This window comes from Channa argus, chromosome 2 (genome assembly GCF_033026475.1).
Source record: "Channa argus isolate prfri chromosome 2, Channa argus male v1.0, whole genome shotgun sequence".
Classification (NCBI taxonomy): Eukaryota; Metazoa; Chordata; class Actinopteri; order Anabantiformes; family Channidae; genus Channa; species Channa argus.
In genome coordinates, this window is record NC_090198.1 from 739487 (window position 1) to 758128 (window position 18642).

Sequence of the window (18642 nt, forward strand, 5' to 3'; positions counted from 1 at the left end):
TGACTAAATAAAGTTAAATTGAATTGAAAATTTTCAGCATATGTAAACACCTTCCAAATTTGAACGTCAACTGGAATAAAAACCTAGTTCTCAATGTTTGAACTGTTCAAGCACTTGTCAGAAGGTTTGTGTATAAGCTTTAGTCCTCATTTTCCTCACCCTCCTGTAGCCTCCCATCAGCAGCTGCTGCCCCTCCAGGGAAAATGGTCTTGATGTAGATGCCCATTGGTCCATACATGCTGTCCCTTCCTCCCACAATACTGAAGCCTAGGCCCTTGGAACAGCAGCAGGAACATGATTAGTAATAGCTTCAACATTGTTTATCAATCAATCAATCAGTCACTCTGTCTGTTCAACTTGGAGCCAGAAATCCAAATCCTTTGCACAATTCAGTAGTTTAGTAGTTTAGTTAACAGTCAAGTACATAATGACCTGCTGAGAGTTCTGATTGAAGAACAGCCATTTGCTCAGAATGTGATACTAGTGAGAATTCAGACATTAAAGGGACAGTTTTGGGACAGTTGTGGGACAGTTGTAGTGGTGGTGCATTGTTTCTACCTTTCCATGGCCTTTCATCAGCACAACATTACAGATGATGAACGCTTGCGTGTTGCTGCTAGAGTGAACCAGCTGGGCAGAGCTGAGAGAGCGGGAGGGACGGTGCACAGGCTGAAGAAGAGCCACATGTAACACACATGCACAAAAGGTTACAATCATGTCACAGTAAAGTACAATGTTTTGCTGACTGTCATTCTAGCAATGTATTCAGTAGTGTTTTTAAAAGTATTTACTAGGCTGAATTTTTGAAGGATTTGTTACAACTCTTTTTGCCTAAGAGCCTAGTGTCAGTCATTTATTATATTTTACTGTTTCTGTTTTCATTTAGTTAAATGCTAAAACCAAAGAGTCTTAGGTGCAGCTATAACGTGCCTTCTCAATGGGTTAGTACACGAACAGGAAGTTACAGTATTACAGTAAGGCAACTTTAGTAGTAATTAGTACACAGAAAAGAAAGTGAGGTGACACAGTATTTACAGTGACAAAGTCAGCAATAAGTAGGTGGTGGAGTGAGAACATCCAAAACAAACAAACCTTCAAATCCAGAGAGAAATGTAGTGTTTTAACAGTTCAACGTGAAACCACATTATTTATATTAAGCATGATGATGATGGTCCCATAACATCAAGGAAGTGCTTATTTTAATCCAAACTAACCCTAATGATTATTGCTCCTAAGCTCAACCAAATCCCAATCAGATCTTTTAAATGATGAAGAACGTCCAAAACGTCCAACCATCATTATGGTGATGTTTTACCGTAAGCCTGCTGCCATAGGGGCCATTTCAAGACATTTTCCTGGGACAAGAAGGTAGAGACAGTCTTTATTCAGGTTGGAGCTTGTTTATGTTGCTGTCTGTGTCTTTTTAACAGATGAACACACAGATGACTTGTGTGTGTGTGTGTGTGTGTGTGTGTGTGTGTATAAATAAATCTTTATTTATTTATTTATTTCAATTATTTGTTATCCTTAAAACTACATCAGTGAACATGTACAATTGTGTCAGCTAAAAGGACATTTTAATTAGATGTTATTTGTTAAATTATTTCATATTTTAAAATTCAGATGAAATACCTGTGTAGGAAACTCCAGCTGTTGAGACAGAGACTTCCTGTTACCATAAAAATCCCCATATTCATTAGTGTGACTGCTGTAAAGCTCTGGGGTCTTCATGATGATGCTCTCCAGATCCCCGATCCAGTAAGGATGAACACCTGCTTGTAGACACAGAACCATCACAAAATGGAGATCAGATTGAAATCTATTATACACCCTATTCAAAGTTGGAAAAAACCTTTAGACCAACGGTAAACCCTGTGAAACCAAGTGTATTAATAACTCTCTCTTGGCAAACACAGAGTGACCCACAAAGCAGAAATCACCAGACTTCTACTTAATTTAATATGATCAGTTCATGATAAGATGACTCTGTTAGTTGACTCAGTTCCATTTAATTTGCTCAGAGAAAAATAATAATGAAATATTAGATTTTTGGAATAACATTGTGCTTTCTTGTTATGTATGTTTGGCTGGATTGTTAAAGTATTATGTAGTTTGCTGGTAATATAAAACAGAGTTATATACTTGATTTCTTGTACACTTACTGTATTAATGCTATTTTAACAAGGTTGTAAGAAAGTCAGATTGTAGACTGAATGACCCCAGATACTTACTTATGCCATCATATTAACATATGATTAACCCTTGTTAATTAGCACGTAACTTAAAGCACAGGTTTGGCTGATGACATTGTGGCAGGACTTTGAAGCAAAGGACAAGGGATCACAAAGCTGTGATTTAACCTTTGTGTTCCATGAATGCTGGTACAAAATATCATGACAATTCCTGCTACAATTTCCAAGGTCTTTTAGTATGAATTATTAATCACTTCTGTTTCAGTACCATTGTGTCTTATTGTTACTGAAACAGAAGTTCAGACTTGTACATGCAATTTACCCACTGCACATCCCGTCCCCAGATTCTACTAAATGGCCTGACCGCCATTGAACTCTACAGTCTGTTCAGTTCTGTCTCTCACTAGTGGAGCTGAAAGCTCAGCATTATTCACAATTAGAAGCACATTTCCCATAAGCGGTGTGTTTTCTTGGTGCAAAAAGGATATTATTCTCAGGTCTCACATCTCCCTGAAGACAATGAACATATTAGCATCAATTTTGCCAAAAGCCCCTGTCCCATTGCTACACACTCAAAAAGCTCTGTCTGCCTTCTACCGTTCACACAGCTTTTAGAAGTAGTTACTATTAATAAAATGTTAAAATCTGTGTGATACACACTGGTTGAATTGGAGCGTGTCCTGTTGCTGGCCATCTGTCCTGGTGGGGTCTGCTCACTTTTCTCAGTTTCCCAGCATCTCTCCTCATTAACCTCTGGGATGGGTAACTACAGATGCCCACACAAAACAGACACACACTGAGGTCAAAAGGACACAAAAAGACACCTCCCCAAAAATAAAGAATGGAAGAATTATAACAATGACATAATAATCAGAAACATTTGGCAAAAGATGAATTTACCTTGAGATGGTTGTTGTTGACAATGTTGTCTTCATCTGTGTATCCAGGTATCAGTAAAGAATCAGAAGGGGACATAAGAGATAGAGGCTGTGGGCTTGCAGTCAGACTTTGAGAGTGGAGAGTTTCTTCACATGTGGAAATGTCCTGAAGTGCACGACATACCAGCAAAGAGAAACATGAATCACATAAAGCTCTTTGATCAGCTCAGCAGTAGATGGTTGGACTGGTCAAGGAGCTGCACACAAAGGACATAATCTCCTTTTATCTGACATTAGCCTGACACATATTCCTCTCTGTACCAAGTATACATCATTATAATAGTTCTCAGAGGTTTCTCTGTCCACTGTAGGTCTAAATCCTGTTTGTCAGGCACTGATTTTGAGTATGCTGTATATTACAGTGTGTAAGCAAAGTATAGAATAGCCTAATACTAGAGTATTGTGTCATTTAGAATACTGTAGATATTATATAGCATAATATACTTAAAGCAGTGCTGTACAGTACAGTTGAGTAACCAATAGAATAGTTAAGTGTGCGACTGCGCTGCAGAGAGGTAGAGTAGTCGTCCATCCAACCCCAGTTGTTGGTTCCATCCTCCTCCGGTCACAGGTCGAAGTGTCCTTGAGCAGAGACACTGAACCCCAACTTAGCTGCCCCTGGTGAGAGTTGGTGAGCTGCATAGCAGCAGTGTGTGTGTGTGTGTGTGTGTGTGTGTGCGTGTGTGTGTGTGTGTGTGTGTGTGTGTGTGATTGTGAGTGCGAATGGGTGAATAAGAAGCAGTGTAAAGCGCTTTGAGCACCATATACGTGCAGACCATTTACCTTTTACCATTTACCATTTACCATTTAAGTCCAGGCAGTAAATTGCAAATACGAAGTACTGTATATAAACCAGTGGTACATTACAAAATATTACAGTATAATTCAGAAGACAGCAGCATAGGCAGTAGAAAAGTATTTTGAGGTATAGTATAACATGCACCAGCATAATGTAGAATCACGGACACACGATATTTATACCGTATGATATTGACATGAGCCATGTAGCTGTTGTAAAGAGGGATGTAAAAAAAGGTTCTGCTGCACAGACCCAGATGATCTGGAATGAGCAGTGTCTTACAGCACCGGGCTCAATGTGAGAAACATTTATTCAGACATTCCTGAATCTGAAAGGTTTGAGTCAACTCCCTTGGTGTAAAGCTCAGTGTATCACTTTTTATATCCTCTGTGTTATCATGTCAAAGGGATGTTAAATCATTGAAAGCAGACATTTTTAGAATGTTGTTGTTGTTGAAAAGACATTCAGCTGAACCCACTCGTCACATGTTACACATTCTTTCCTACTGTTCATTCTGCTCTTCAGCTTTCCACAGCCTCTTAAAAGTGACTCAGACAGACTTGGCAGCATGGTGAGGTGTTTCTCATAGAAACCAAAGTATCACAACTCAAAAAGAACCTCCTCAAATAGCTGCAGCAGCAGCAGAAGCAATGAAAACACACCTCTGCTCCAAAATGACGTATACAAAGATACAACATGTGCTGCTCATTTTTGTCACTCACTACACACAGTATTACTATCATGATCTGACTAAATCGCGTTTCTTACAATAACATTTTACATCGTTAAGACTTTTAACGTTAAGACCAAGAGCCTGATGTGAATTTACATCAGGATTTCCATGACTAAACCGAGAGATTCCAAAACTGTTTCTGCCTTATCAATCATGTCAGTCACTGGACAGCGTGCGTGTGTGTGTGTGTGTGCGCGTTTGTAGGAATTGCAGAATTGCAGAATTGATAGAAATGCCATGCCCACTAAAGGCTTCACAGCAACAGTAGAGTCATTTTCTTTGACAGTCTCTGGAGTCTAGTCTTCATGTAGGAATTTATTTAGATTTGTTAAACTTTTTATCAAATTCAGTTGGACTTTCAGTGAGCACGCTGCACTAATGAGTATTTCTAATGTAAATTCATATAGGCTCCTCTGTAACCAATTTATTATTAACCCTTAGATTTCATTAAATCTGGAAAATTGCTCAATATGCAGAAATACTATAAGAACAGAACAAATAAAACGTTGTGAACAATGTATTGTCTAAAGTTTAAGCTAAATTATAAGCAGAGGGTTGTAGAGGTTGCACTATATGCAGTGAATGTCATACATGGATCAATTTGCAACAGCAGCTCAAAGCCATATGTGCACGAACTAGGACTAGATCTAATGTAATTAAAGGGGAATTAACACCTAAAACATATAGGCAGATATGTTGTTCATGTCAATGTTTTTGCTTTACTGCACTGAAGAGCGAGTATGCTGAATTTAAAAGCCTTAGTTAAAGAGAAGCAAACACAACAGTCCATTTAAAGTTCAGCTGCTGTTACCTCACTACAGGCTTTAATATGAATGCTGCTTATTCCCTCCCCGTCCATCCAAGCACTGCCATTTAGAAACTGTCCGTTAAAGGGTGCCAGCTTGTCTGGGCTCAGGAAGCTGCAGCCTCTGAAGAGAAAGCGCACAGACAGACATTATTCAAGTACAAAACCTCACTGCATGACTCATTCAAACATTATATTGCACCGTATAGTACTATAATGTAGGATCTGGCCATAAGGCCAAATATAGTCACATATATTTTGTCGCCCACACTAAAACCCACTTTACACTTGTACATGACCCTAAGGATACATACAAAGCATTTTTGAGCGTAACCATTAAAAGAAAATGTCTCTGGAATTCTGTCCCTGGACACTATGGCTCCTTTCTGGACTGCAGACTGAAGAGACTTCTGGAGAGTCCACCCTATGATAACTGGATGCATTTATATGTCTGCACTTGCTCATTTACCCTCACGAGTTTGTTATTATTCTTAATTTATATCTAAAGTAGCTCAGCTTGTAAAGTTTTCCAGCACATGTGTATAAATGAAAGTGGTTCAGGTCGGGTGTTAACTTTGATTACCTGTGTAGGTTTCCTCCGTTCCTCCCTGGCCCCACATTAGTGTCTTTGTCCTCCGTCTGGATGCTGTTATCAGCCATTTGTGGGCCACACACCTCCTCAGTGGGCCCTGTGGCTACACACATCCTCCAGATACTACTCTCCTGTAACATCACATACATATATGGTACATACACACACATAAGGGAACCTTTGTACTGCTTTATGAGCGTATCAACCATCTGGTGGAGTGGGGTGACAAAACAGCAGTGTGCTTTAATAGGTAACTGAAGTGAGCTGTAGTGTTTTGAGGTTAAGCTCATGGGGAAAAGTCACATATGTTACAATGGCCCTTTAGGGGACACTGATTAAATAAAATAACAAAGACGGAAATGACTTTCTTTATGACAACATGATTATTAGCAGACTTCTTTTATATAATTCAGTTTGACTTTAAAGATCTAAAAAAAAAAGACAAAATGACAGTTGACTGATGGGCAACCTGGCACAAATTAGCCCGAAGGGAAAAACTCTGCTCCATTAAATTACTGTTAAGCTCAGCTTCTCAAGGGTTGTTCAGTGGCCTGGGCTTCAGTCCATGAAGTGGTATAAAACAGCCAGCTGTTATGGATTCACCATTATTGGTGTGCAATTAATAAGCTTTTGTCACTAACTGCAGATGCAACACAATTAATTCCTATTATGTGTATTTAGAAACGTTTTCAGTAACATATTAAAGTATTAGACACCATAGTTGTAAATGGGTGTTCTATCACTGTGCTTGCTCGATTATCATGCAATGTAGTTCCCCTCCGGATGACCTGTGATAATACTGATTATATCCTGTCAATGAGCAAAATCGTCACATTATATTATTATTTTGATCATATGTTGTTTATGAACATATTAGACTAAAGAGTCATCTGACTCATTTGGATTTTGTTTTTAGCACTGTGGGTATCCTCACATTATTATTACTTTATATATATTAATTAGAATAATTAGAACAAACTACTGTATTACAAAGAGCTTCCTATGTTAATGAAGTCAAACAGATCCTCTAATGTATTATACATAATACGTATCTTCGAATAACCATACAAGTATGAGAATAGCACTAATTTGTCCAAATATAAATTTGAATGGTCCACCTTAACTTCAGAATTAATCGTAGTATGAGATTGAAGGATTATCCCTTTAGGTTGACTACAAATAGTCGGTGTAAGACATGTTGTGCGTTGACATAAATGAACTAATTTGCATTATTTACAGCAAGTCCCAATCTAGTTGACTTTGGGACCCTGAGCTGTTAGAATGAGCTGTGGAAACTGCACAGTACAACAAACCCTGTCTTTGTGTGAATGCTTGACATTCAGGCCAGCCACAGCTCGCAGTCTAAAGACACACCAACACAAGGCATGTGATTATCATTAGATTTATACAAGAAACACACCCACAGTGTACATAGCACTATTCCAGGATATTCTACAAATGTACAAATTAATTTATGTTTAATGAAGGAACATTTGTTATTAGGGGAATGTGCACAAAATAACACACTGATCTTTTCTTCTTTTCAAAGTAAGAAGATGCAAATCTTTGCACCCAATTGTAATTATTTGGGTAAGTCATAAATCTGACAGTATGTTACATAAAGGTTTCACCTTTTACTACTGGAGTTGCCATAGCAACGTGTACAGTTTGATGTGCTGATTATGTTGTAAAAACTGTAAAATGAAAATCACAATTATTTCTTATAACATAAGAGTTTTTTTTACCGACCTACTGAGTAAATGTTCTGCACTTATATAGCGCTTTTCTACCTATCAGCACTCAAAGCGCTTTACACTGCTTCTTATTCACCCATTCACACACACTCATACACCGATGTGGCTGGCCAACACTCACCGGGAGCAACTAAGTTGGGGTTCAGTGTCTTGCTCAAGGACACTTCAACATGTGACTGGAGGAGCCAGGGATTGAACCAACAACTGTGAGATTGGTGGACAACCGCTCTACCTTCCTGCGCCACAGTCGCCCACAGTAAAGCAAAGAAAACATATTTAACTGTGATTAAGAACTTTAAACCAAAACAATAACTGTCATTTACATTCTACACTGGCAACCTGTCATTACACCATTACAGGTGAATTTTGCTATATCTTTAGACCTGATATAGCATCATTATAAACTAGTTTCAAAAGCTTGATTTGTTGTCGTGCATCACATACACCATAAGCTAAGCAGGTGGTCTACACCATTGTGAGCTCTGTATGTGTGCTAGTGTGTTTGTGTCATGCTGCAATTATTGAGTTTCTTTGCCACAGTGTTGCATTTGTTCACCACTATGGTGAGTTTATTTATTTTTGTGTTCTACAAACAATAGTGACTGAAACTAAGTGGATAATGTTGAGTTGTACTTAACAAATGTTGTTTTGCTGAAATTAGGCAGGAAAGACAGCAGAAGCTGGAAGAGATCTACATGACCACTGAACCAATTGAAGCAGAAGGACCGAGAAGACCAATTACAGTTGCTGCTGCACCATGTAGTTACATGTCAGGATACTGTGTTGGGGTTTTTGGCTACACAGGGTTAGGAAAGGATCCTGGTTTTGAGGGTTAATTTAATATGATGTGTGTGAAATTTAATTTTTCTCTAAAGGCAGACAACCATATTACCATAACTCACACGTTTGTTAATCAACCAATCACATTCCTTTGTTTACCTTCATATTGGACAGCCTGTGATTTCAGCTGTGCAAACGTTGTAACACAAAAATTCTAATTATAATAGAATCAATCATCAAAAAGCAAAAAGTAATGATCCTATTAACATTAACTTCCTTCCGGTATCTGTAGCAAAGTTTTGTGATCAAAAGCATTTCTCTCAGATTCTTCATTGTGTGGGTCTCTGGCCCAACAAAAGAATTCCAGCAGCTCTGTTTCACAAGAGGGCTTATTGGGATTGGGCCCATGAACGTCTGTACAAAACAATTATTTTACTTTGGAACAAAGATTTGGTCTGACGGACCAACCCCCCTGACCAATCCCTAGATCCATGTCATAAGCACGGTTAATGTATCTATCAATGTGTCTAGTGCACACCCCTGCCGTTAATACCTTGATGCTGAAGGACCTCTTTATGCTCCTTTTATTCTCTCTGGGAGTAGTGGTGTGATGCACTTGGTGGTCTGTCTCGCTGACTCCCCTTCTGTCCAACGCTGATTGCTGTGTTGTTCTATAGTGTCCATTCTCTGTACCTCTGTACTCTGTTTGATCCCTAGCACTGACATCTGTCTTCCAGCTTTGACTCCATGTTCTGCAACCATCTGACACTTCTCCTGCATGCTTTTCTTCTAGGTTGTCATCATTAGCCTTAGAGTGACATAGCATAAGGGACCTGGACAGAGTGAGTAAAAGTCAGTTCAATGGCTAACTAATTTTGCAAGACTGAAAACAATAAGGTAGTGCAGTTTACATTTGTTTGTATCTAATTGTAAGCCTCTTAGTGGTATTCGTACCTGGAGAGCATGGCCAGCTTCTTGGAGCGCTGGTTGTGGCTGGTTGGCTTGTTGTTGTTGCTTTTTCCCTGTTCCCTGTGCCTCCTCTCCATCCTCTTAGCAGCCGCTGTGCTGGCTTTCCTTCTCTGGTGGGAGTATCTTTGAGGCATGGCCGTCAGCGAGTGTATATGTGTGTGTGCCGGGAGTTCAGGAACCAACACACTCTTCTCAGCCAGCCTGAAGCCTAATGGAGAGGGACGCTCTGGAGGGCAATTAGAAAATTCAGTTAGGAGAGTCTGACTGCATCAGTGTGTATAAGTGTTCTGAGAATTTGCTGTGGCAAATGTGGAGACTAGCATAGATAAAAGCGCTTTTCTTCCCTTGCTTAAAAAAAATGAAAGTTGCCTCAGTCCTCATGACTACAGCTTAGTCAGACTTCTGTTATGAGACACAGGAGCATGCACACACACTCACACATCTGCATGAACACATCAACAAAATGAGGTAGTAAAAGCTCACTCTGAGCTTAATTCACATTTTAGGTGTACACACTATATGAGAACAGATAATTCTGGTAGCCTTGGTCTACTGATCCCATTAATGGGCTTTAGTGAATGATGGTCTGTATGTGTCTTCACACTCCAGAGAGCATTAGAGGATGACCCTTAGATACATTATACATGCCAGTGTAAATGGTCTCTGACAAACGCAATGGACATTTAGTCAACAATGTGCTAAGGCTCATAAGGCCTTTGGTCTGACATCATTACATTGTTACTTTCCCCTCTTAGAGTTGCAGCACATGCACAACATTTTCCTGATCATACTCCCCTATAACTGTGGAGATCCAATTGGAAAAAGAAACGGGGAAAGAAAGTTGATGTTCAGGGACATCTTCCACAAAGGTACACAAAGCACCATCTATACCATCTATGATATTTGCAGATTTGAGGCCAATAAATAGGAAAATGCATGACTGTAGCTCAGTTGGTAAAAGGCAAAGGTCCACGGACCAAAGGGTCAGTGGTTCGATCCCCGGTCCCGGCTATATGTGGTAGTATCTCTGGACACTGAACCCCTAACAGCCCATTCCCCTCCCCAGCTGTGCAGTGCCGGTCCAAGCCCGGTAGAAATTGGGGAGGGTTGCATCATCAAGGGCATCTGGCGTAAAAACTGTGCCAAATCAACATGCGGACATTGATCCGCTGTGGCGACACTAAACTCACGGGATAAACTGAAAGGACAAAAATATAATTTATATAGGAAAATGTTTGAGTTCCATGGTTATTGAAGGTGCTACTTAAAAAACCCTGTCTTGACCCAGTTGTTTTAGCCAATTATAGATCAATATCTAATCTCCCCTTTATTTCTAAAATAATTGAAAAAGTAGCCGCAAAACAATTATGTGATCACCTTCATAGGAATAATTTGTATGAAGACTTTCAGTCAGGATTTAGAGTTCATCATAGTACAGAAACAGCACTGGTAAAAGTCACCAACGATCTTCTCATGGCCTCAGATAATGGACTAGTCTCTATACTTGTTCTGTTAGATCTTAGTGCTGCATTTGATACCGTTGATCATAACGTTTTATTACAGAGACTGGAACATGAAATTGGAATTACAGGAACTGCACTAGTTTGGTTTAAATCTTATCTATCTGATAGATTTCAATTTGTTAATGTTAATGATGAATCCTCCATGCACACAAAGATTAGCTATGGAGTTCCACAAGGCTCTGTGTTAGGACCAATACTTTTTACTGTAGATATGTCTCCTTTAGGCAACATTATGAGAAAATATTGGTATGATAATCATACCCAGCTATATCTATCCATTTAACCAGATGAAAAAAAATCAGTTAATCAAACCTTTAACCCTTTAACTGGCTTTTTGCGGGTTGATTTTTTGTTGCCACTATTAATAAACTATACTTTTTAAACTAAACTTTTTAGGCTACATAGACATAATTATACCAAACGGTTTGCCTACTTGTGAACATATTACACATATGAATCCTGATGCCTATGTGTAAATATTTGAGCTGTGGTTTTTATACTTTTTGAGATGAATCTGTCTGAAGTCACCCATGCAGTTCTGGATTGCAGATTAACACCAATAATTTGACTGGTGAGCACTGTTGTTGAATAAATGATCATAGCTCAAAAAACCTTCAATATTTACATTGAATGAATCTGTACAATTGTGTGAACATTTAATATGCCAAAATATAAAAATTTCTATTTAATTCTCTCTCACACACACACACACACCTACTCAAAGTATGTATTCTAACCTCTGTGATGTTTTTAATGGAAAAAACCAAAACAACAATTTTGTTGCAGAAATAAATACAATCCAATCATGCTTAGGATAACCCTTGTAGGACAAGTCAACCTTCTAGTTGCCTAGGCACATAATGCCCAATATGACCCTAAATTAGCAGCTCAACCAGCTGGTTGACTTGCGTATCTGCTTCCTGATTGGGTAATCTGACAAAAAAAAAAAAAAAAAAAAAAAAAAAAACTGAAATATTGCTAAATGAAGAGGCAGCAACACAATTTGACTAATTAATATTTTTTGCAAATGTATTTCTTACTGTGAAAATAAATAAAATCTAGAATAGAATTTACATGTACCAGTAGACCCCTTCGATCTCAAAATGCAGGCCTACTTGTGGTTCCCAGAATTTCCAAAGGTAGAATGGGAGGCAGAGCCTTTAGCTATCAAGCTCCTCTTCCGTGGAACCAGCTCCCAGTTCAGATTCGGGAAGCAGACACCCTCTCTACTTTTAAGTCTAGACTTAAAACCTTATAGTTATAGTTATGCTGCTACAGGCTTAGACTGGTGGGAGACCCACCCACCAATGGACTGAGCTCCTTTCCTCCTCTTGACCCTCTCTCCTCTCCTCTCACCCCACATTTATCACCACTATATATCATTAACTCTGTGTGTTTTCTCCCGTAGTTGTCTTTGTCCTTCTCTGTCTCCCTCTCTCTGTCCCTTTCTGCAGGTGTCCCCGGCTTTGAAGCTGTGTGTTTTCCAGTGTGCAGCTACTGGTCCTACCAATCTGCCCGATGTTTTGTTGTTGCTTTTGTTGCTCTTTTCTTTTCTCTCTTCACTTTCCACTCACCCCAACTGGTCAAGGCAGATGGCCGCCCACCCTGAGCCTGGTTCTGCTGGAGGTTTCTTCCATTAAAGGGAGTTTTTCCTCTCCACTGTTGCCCATGGCTTGCTCAAGGGGGAATTGTTGGATTCTCTCTATACATCTTTATAATCTTGACTGTATTCTGTAAAGTGGCTTGAGATGACTTTGTTGTGATGTATATAAATAAAGTTGAATTGAATTGAATTGTACTGACATGAACTGTTCTGACATACATCAGCCATCGTTGTTGGGCTTCCAGAAATTTTGTTACATTTTTCAGGCATTTTTCACGAGTAACAATACTGTGGACTAATACTTTGTAATGTGGACTCACCAAGTTAGTGGATAGCAAATTTGATCCCTATCAGTTTGCATGTAGACATATCATAGTAGTAAGGATGCAGCTGTAACCTTCATACATTTTAATGCATTTAGGGAAATCTACTTAGGCTGCTCTATCATGACGCTCACATATATTCTCCAAGTCTATATTATGTCTAAATTTTTTTGACCACTGGTGCTTTTGGCACAGGTGCAAACAGGAGCTTTGTGGAAGACAGGTGGAATACATTGGGCACAGAGCATTGTGGAGTTGGGGTGGGTGTCAGTAGTAGTCACTAGCTCTGAACTTACAACAAAACAGTTCAGATAACTGGTTGGGTGGGGCTGAGAATAACTTAGAAATAACCAGGTAATAGATTGACTGAAGTCATAAGATTCTGCTCTGGACTTTTTTCACTAACTACAGCTGCAAGTTTGTTTAAACATAAAACTCATCTAATTTACTTAATATTTGCACTGCATCTGTGTTTGCAATAAAAGAGGACCTAAGGAGGTTCTGTCACATAAGCTTGTTGGGTCCAAAATCATCAACAAAATTGACCACATCTAATCAGATTAAACCCAGCCTGCATTCAAACAGGAGCGTAAGAGAGAGGAGCTGAAAATAAGGCGTCTCTAAAGAAATGGGGATAGTTGACAGTAGTGTCTGACTCCAGAGACCTGCTGCCACTGTAGTTTGAGTGAGAAGAAAACATAATCTCAGTTTTTTTTAACAATAGATTTTTCACATCCTTTAAAAAGAAATACATTTATCAAGTTAGTTTGATATATATTTCAGCCTTACATCAAACAAGGGTTTTGGAACAGTAGCAACAATTTAACGTTTTGTCCACAAAATTGAGAAACATTTCTTCACAGTTCTCTGATCCTTTTAAGGTTGTACATGTGATTTTTCAGGGTTCCATGCAGTCTTAACATGTTGTGATGGCCTAAGACAGATCTGGGTTCTGTCTTTGTCCATGTATGGTTGGCTGTGTGTTTCCTTGTCTTCCAGGACGGCAGTGGGTGGAGCTGTGTTTTAGGGATGCTGCACACCTGTGTCAGTAGGGTTGAGGTTCATATAAAGGAGGCCTTAAAGATCGGCTCATCTCCCCCCTTGAGCCTGCCTGCCTTTTTTTCTTGTCTATATGTAGACAGACTCTTTTACACTTTCCATCCAACATTGCATACAACTCTGACTTGCTCACCAACATAACTAAAATCTTTATGCACCTAATGAAAAATGTTGAATTATTTGAAAACCTTGTGCGGCCTCCCTTCTTTGTCACATAGTGTTGAGCCAGGTTGTGACATGTTGAAGAAGTCACACATTGTTAATCTACAACACTGACTTTAAACTAGAGATCATGGCAATGTTTCTGTTTTTGCTGTGCCAATATTCTTATGATGCGTTGATGTGTTGGGAGGAGATCTATAGAAAAAGTGAAAAGTGTAAACAGTTTTTTTTTTTTTTAAGTATTGGGCTTGAGGTTTAGTTCAGTCGTTGAATTTGCCGCAACTAACAAGCTGCAAAACATGACTAAAAAAAAATGTTAAGCAACAAGTTAAGAGTCTCGGAGATAAAAAGCCTGTGTAACGATATGATTGTAAGTATGTCACACACTGTGCTAAAAAGGTTATAATAATGGTCTAGATTAAAAATTGCTCTAAGAATACTAGAGGTATATGTGAAGGATCACTGTCGGCTATAATATTATTTTGAAGGTACTGTAATTTTCTGATGAATGAGGCCGTAGTTTGATTTGAGTGCCCTGTTTCAGTGATGTGGCAGTTCATACACTGACAAATGCCTCTCTGTGCTGTGAATATTCCAGTATGCAGGTAGACTTCTCAAACACTAAAGGCAGCATGTCAGAGTCAGCGCTCGTTTGTTCCACATCTCAAACACCAAAGAAAATGAAATTGCAATAAAATAGGTCAACACATCTGAATATCCAAATAAGTAAATGAATCAGGGATATGGCTTCAGTGAATATGCCGTAAAAAACGTTTCTGGTGAATCGGTGGCTCTCATCCTGAAAGTGTGTTAGTAATTGTGGCGCATTAGTCTGCTGGCCATTTACACAGGAAACAGAGACAGAGATCTCTATGCTGGAGCCCTGTAAGTCCCATAGTCTCCATCTCACTCTCTCACTCCTGCTCTTTCATAGAATGATATGCTCTGCAGCTGGATGTTTGCCAGGAGTGTTGGAACATTTACAGTAGCAGGATCGAAGTTATTCTCAGGTACTGTCTGTAAACCAATGATTCAATAGTCCGAAATGCACATGTGCATTCGTTGTGTTTACTCTACACTGAAGATGTTTGGTTTTTAAAAGCATAAAGAATGTTTAGGTTGTATTTTCTGTTGATACAAGACTGTATCAGATGACCACATTTGAAGTGAGAAGAATATATTAAAGATGAATTGAAGTAAAGAGCACATAGCTGACTATCGGAGAAAAGCAAGTCAATTTAAATCTGAGACTAACTGGAAAAAAAATTTAGAGGTATTGCTCAAACTACTGAGCAGTGTGATATAAAAGGTGGCAAATTGTTATGTATTCAGGTTTAAGGGAGGTATAAATGACCTTCTGAATTATAGTCTCATGTATACATCTTTTGATCTAAAAGCAAAATGTCAGTGTGCAGCAAAAACAGATGAATCTGCCTTGCTATTCCAATATTATTGGAAAGGACATACACACAGACACACACACACACACACACACACACACACACACACACACAAAAGGCTGATTAAATTTATAGCGTGAACATAAACTAGTTTCAAGATAGAGTCGCTGAGCTCAGGTTTTGGTTTAAATGTCAGCAATATTACAGCGTGAGCCCAACTTTCCTAACACTCTCTATGTTGTGGATGTAATAGCACAAGACAGTTCAGTATGGAACCTTGGGCCAAGAGGAAAGATTGGGGGTGAAAGAGTGTGTTAGTGTAAAAAGTGTGTTAGGATAGGTTATACGCCCTGTGTGTGTGTGTGTGTGTGTGTAAGCATACTTTTTATGCAGAGCATTAGCATGGCAGGAACACCAGCCTAACAGAACCTGATTGAGAGAGAGCAGAGAGGGGGGGTGGTTGTGCAGCTAACAAAGTTTGCGTTGTTTGGAGTTTTCACTGGAGATTTTTCCAGTCAGTGAGACGGAGCAGGACTAAAAACAGTCAGAGACAAGCACCTGAAGGGAAAACCTCGTCAGTTACACACCAAGTGAAAACTCCACGGCTTCTACAAATATGTACAATCACAGAAAATGTTTGTGAGCTCGGCTCTGTGAAAGGGACAATCCTGATCTTGAATTCACGTTATATGCAAGTGATCTCACACTTTGCAGGGGGGTTGTGAGTGTGGAATGAGAACTGCATGCTTTGTATTGCCATGTGGTTGCAGGAGAGCAGAGAGGAAGCTCTGGCCACCCACTACTGCCTCACTGTGCTCTTTGTGCCCTGAAGGTCATTTTGGAATAGACATACACAAAGATATGTAATATGCATTTTCATAAAGGGCCTCTGTGATTATCCACACACACACATTTAAAATATTACACACATCCAGCCTTCAGGCCAACAAGAGCATCATCAGTTCTGTTACTAATTTTGGAAGTTACACAATACTCACACACAGACCTCACAAAAAATGTTTTTGTACTTTCCTCTGCTTCACAGTCATACGTCCATGTCCGGTCTGACAGACATATGATTCAGCTAGCTCAGAATTAGTTTCATAAACATCTTTGTTAAAAACCCTTCAGCTTTTGCAGGGCAGTTCCTACTCACCGCAGTCAATCATTTTGTCTTGCAGCCAGCATCCACAGCTTCCACTGAAGGTGTGAACAGGGATCCAAAAGATGGATTCTCCAGATACAAGATCAGAGCAAAAACCAGCGTGTCACTTGGAGCATGTGTTCCTTGCTGTGATTCATCTGTGATAATCTACTCATACCTCTCCTCCTCCATCGTCCTCCTCCTCCTTACTTTTCCTCCCCCTCTGTCTGGAGAACACAACAGTGTGTGTCATTATGACACAGCTCCCCAAAATCACTGCCCCTTTCCTGTGAGCCAGCTCCAGAGAGGAAAACACCAAACTTAGCTGGACGTGACCTCACACCTACTTTGCATCACACACAGGTTGTAGTCTTTTACAAGGATCTGAGAGAGAGAGTGTGTGTGTGTGTGTGTGTGTGTATGTGTGTGTGTGTGTGTGTGTGTGTGTGTGTGTGTGTATGTGCGCATACAGTATGTGCATGAATGAAGTCTCTGTGGTCCTCTCCAGTTTACATATAAACACACACTCGTCCTTTGTGTGTGTGTGTGTGTGTGTGTGAGAGACAGAGAATCCAGTTTTCAGTCTGGGTCTGGGTTGTTTGATGTGCAGCAAGACAGAAATACTCAGACCTGAGTTCATTTTGATAAAGGCTGTGGATGGAGGGAACCACTGGGCCTTTATTGGGCCTGGGCATGAAGTGTCTGAAGGTGCTAATTTTACAGTCAGAAACAACATTCTTTGACAATAGGGTGTTGTCCAGAATATACTGCTTAACTATTCTGTCATCATAAAACCAATTACTGTTCAATTAATTGGACTAATTTTGGGGGGACCTCATGTTAGTGCGAAGAGTTGTCATGCACTTTGTTGCGTCTCCCTCTAGTGTTTGGGCTGAGTCAGTGCAGTTTTTGGAATTGTCCAGACTCTTTAGGGTTCCAGTTTGTCCAGCAGTAAGGAGTTGGAGTTCAAAAGGATGGATTGTACAGTATCTAACCACTTCTGTGAATTACATTTGATATTTTAGAAAGCATGGATACATATTTCAGAAAGTGTGGTGATTGCTGCATGTCTGAATAATGCTGTTGTTACTGCAAGAACTGCTGTGTAAAAGTATTTTCTTCTGTTCTTCTGCCATGTGCTGGACACACTGGGGTATAACCATATACATTGAAGATTATTATGCTCTTTTAAGTCTCCTTTATGCAATTCTCCCCTCTGAGGTAAATAATGTCTGATTTGGAGATATTCAGGCTCAGATCTGCCTCTCTTCCTTGCAGGTACATCAACCAACCATTAGGAGATGCTCTTGGTGTGATAATGACATCAGGCCATGGTATAAAGATATTTTCAATAAAAACCTGTCAAGCAAATACATATTCTCAGAGTATACATATTCTCTCAAAACTCAGTGAAAGGTATGTACAAAATAGACTAGGTGTTTTAACCCCTGTATTATAGTCATTGAAATTTAATATGAATCCATTTTCATTTGTAAAATATATTGGCATAATTTATCCATTTAGATTAGTATTTTTTATAATTAATAGTTTATTTATTCCTGTACATTTTGCTCTTGGAACACTTTTGGTTGTAAACATACTATAGGTCTGGATAATTGGATAATTGAAATCAACACTGAGATCTGAGAAGTTATTTTCAATCAGATCACTGATGGAACTGTTCATGCTCTTAAAAAAAATAAGTGACATTATTGGACCTTTAGGGATATAATGGCTTGTCTCCAGGCTGTACATGCAAGAAAGTCTGAAGATGACGCTTTAACACCAGTCTATTAAATAATCTGTAAGTGCTACTGTACTGAGAGACACTGGCCTGTAACTACAAAATTCAGTATCCTCTGACTC

General features: G+C 39.3%; 1 protein-coding gene across 3 annotated transcripts in view; it reads right to left on the reverse strand.

Moving 5' to 3' along the window:
* Positions 1 to 16950, reverse strand: part of il16 (interleukin 16) — a 40390-nt gene extending 23440 nt beyond the window's left edge. The window contains exons 1-10 of one of the 3 annotated variants that reach the window (XM_067493565.1): positions 16789 to 16950; positions 9548 to 9788; positions 9147 to 9426; positions 6051 to 6190; positions 5474 to 5591; positions 3093 to 3236; positions 2853 to 2958; positions 1633 to 1772; positions 559 to 669; positions 160 to 274 (exon numbers count right to left, since the gene is read on the reverse strand). In XM_067493565.1, the coding sequence (XP_067349666.1) occupies positions 160 to 274; positions 559 to 669; positions 1633 to 1772; positions 2853 to 2958; positions 3093 to 3236; positions 5474 to 5591; positions 6051 to 6190; positions 9147 to 9426; positions 9548 to 9788; positions 16789 to 16801 (1408 nt within the window). In that variant the 5' untranslated portion in view covers positions 16802 to 16950. The remainder of the gene's footprint in view (positions 1 to 159; positions 275 to 558; positions 670 to 1632; positions 1773 to 2852; positions 2959 to 3092; positions 3237 to 5473; positions 5592 to 6050; positions 6191 to 9146; positions 9427 to 9547; positions 9789 to 16788) is intronic. The other 2 variants (XM_067493575.1, XM_067493585.1) reach the window with 2 other exon arrangements.
* Between the last annotated feature and the right edge of the window lie 1692 nt (positions 16951 to 18642).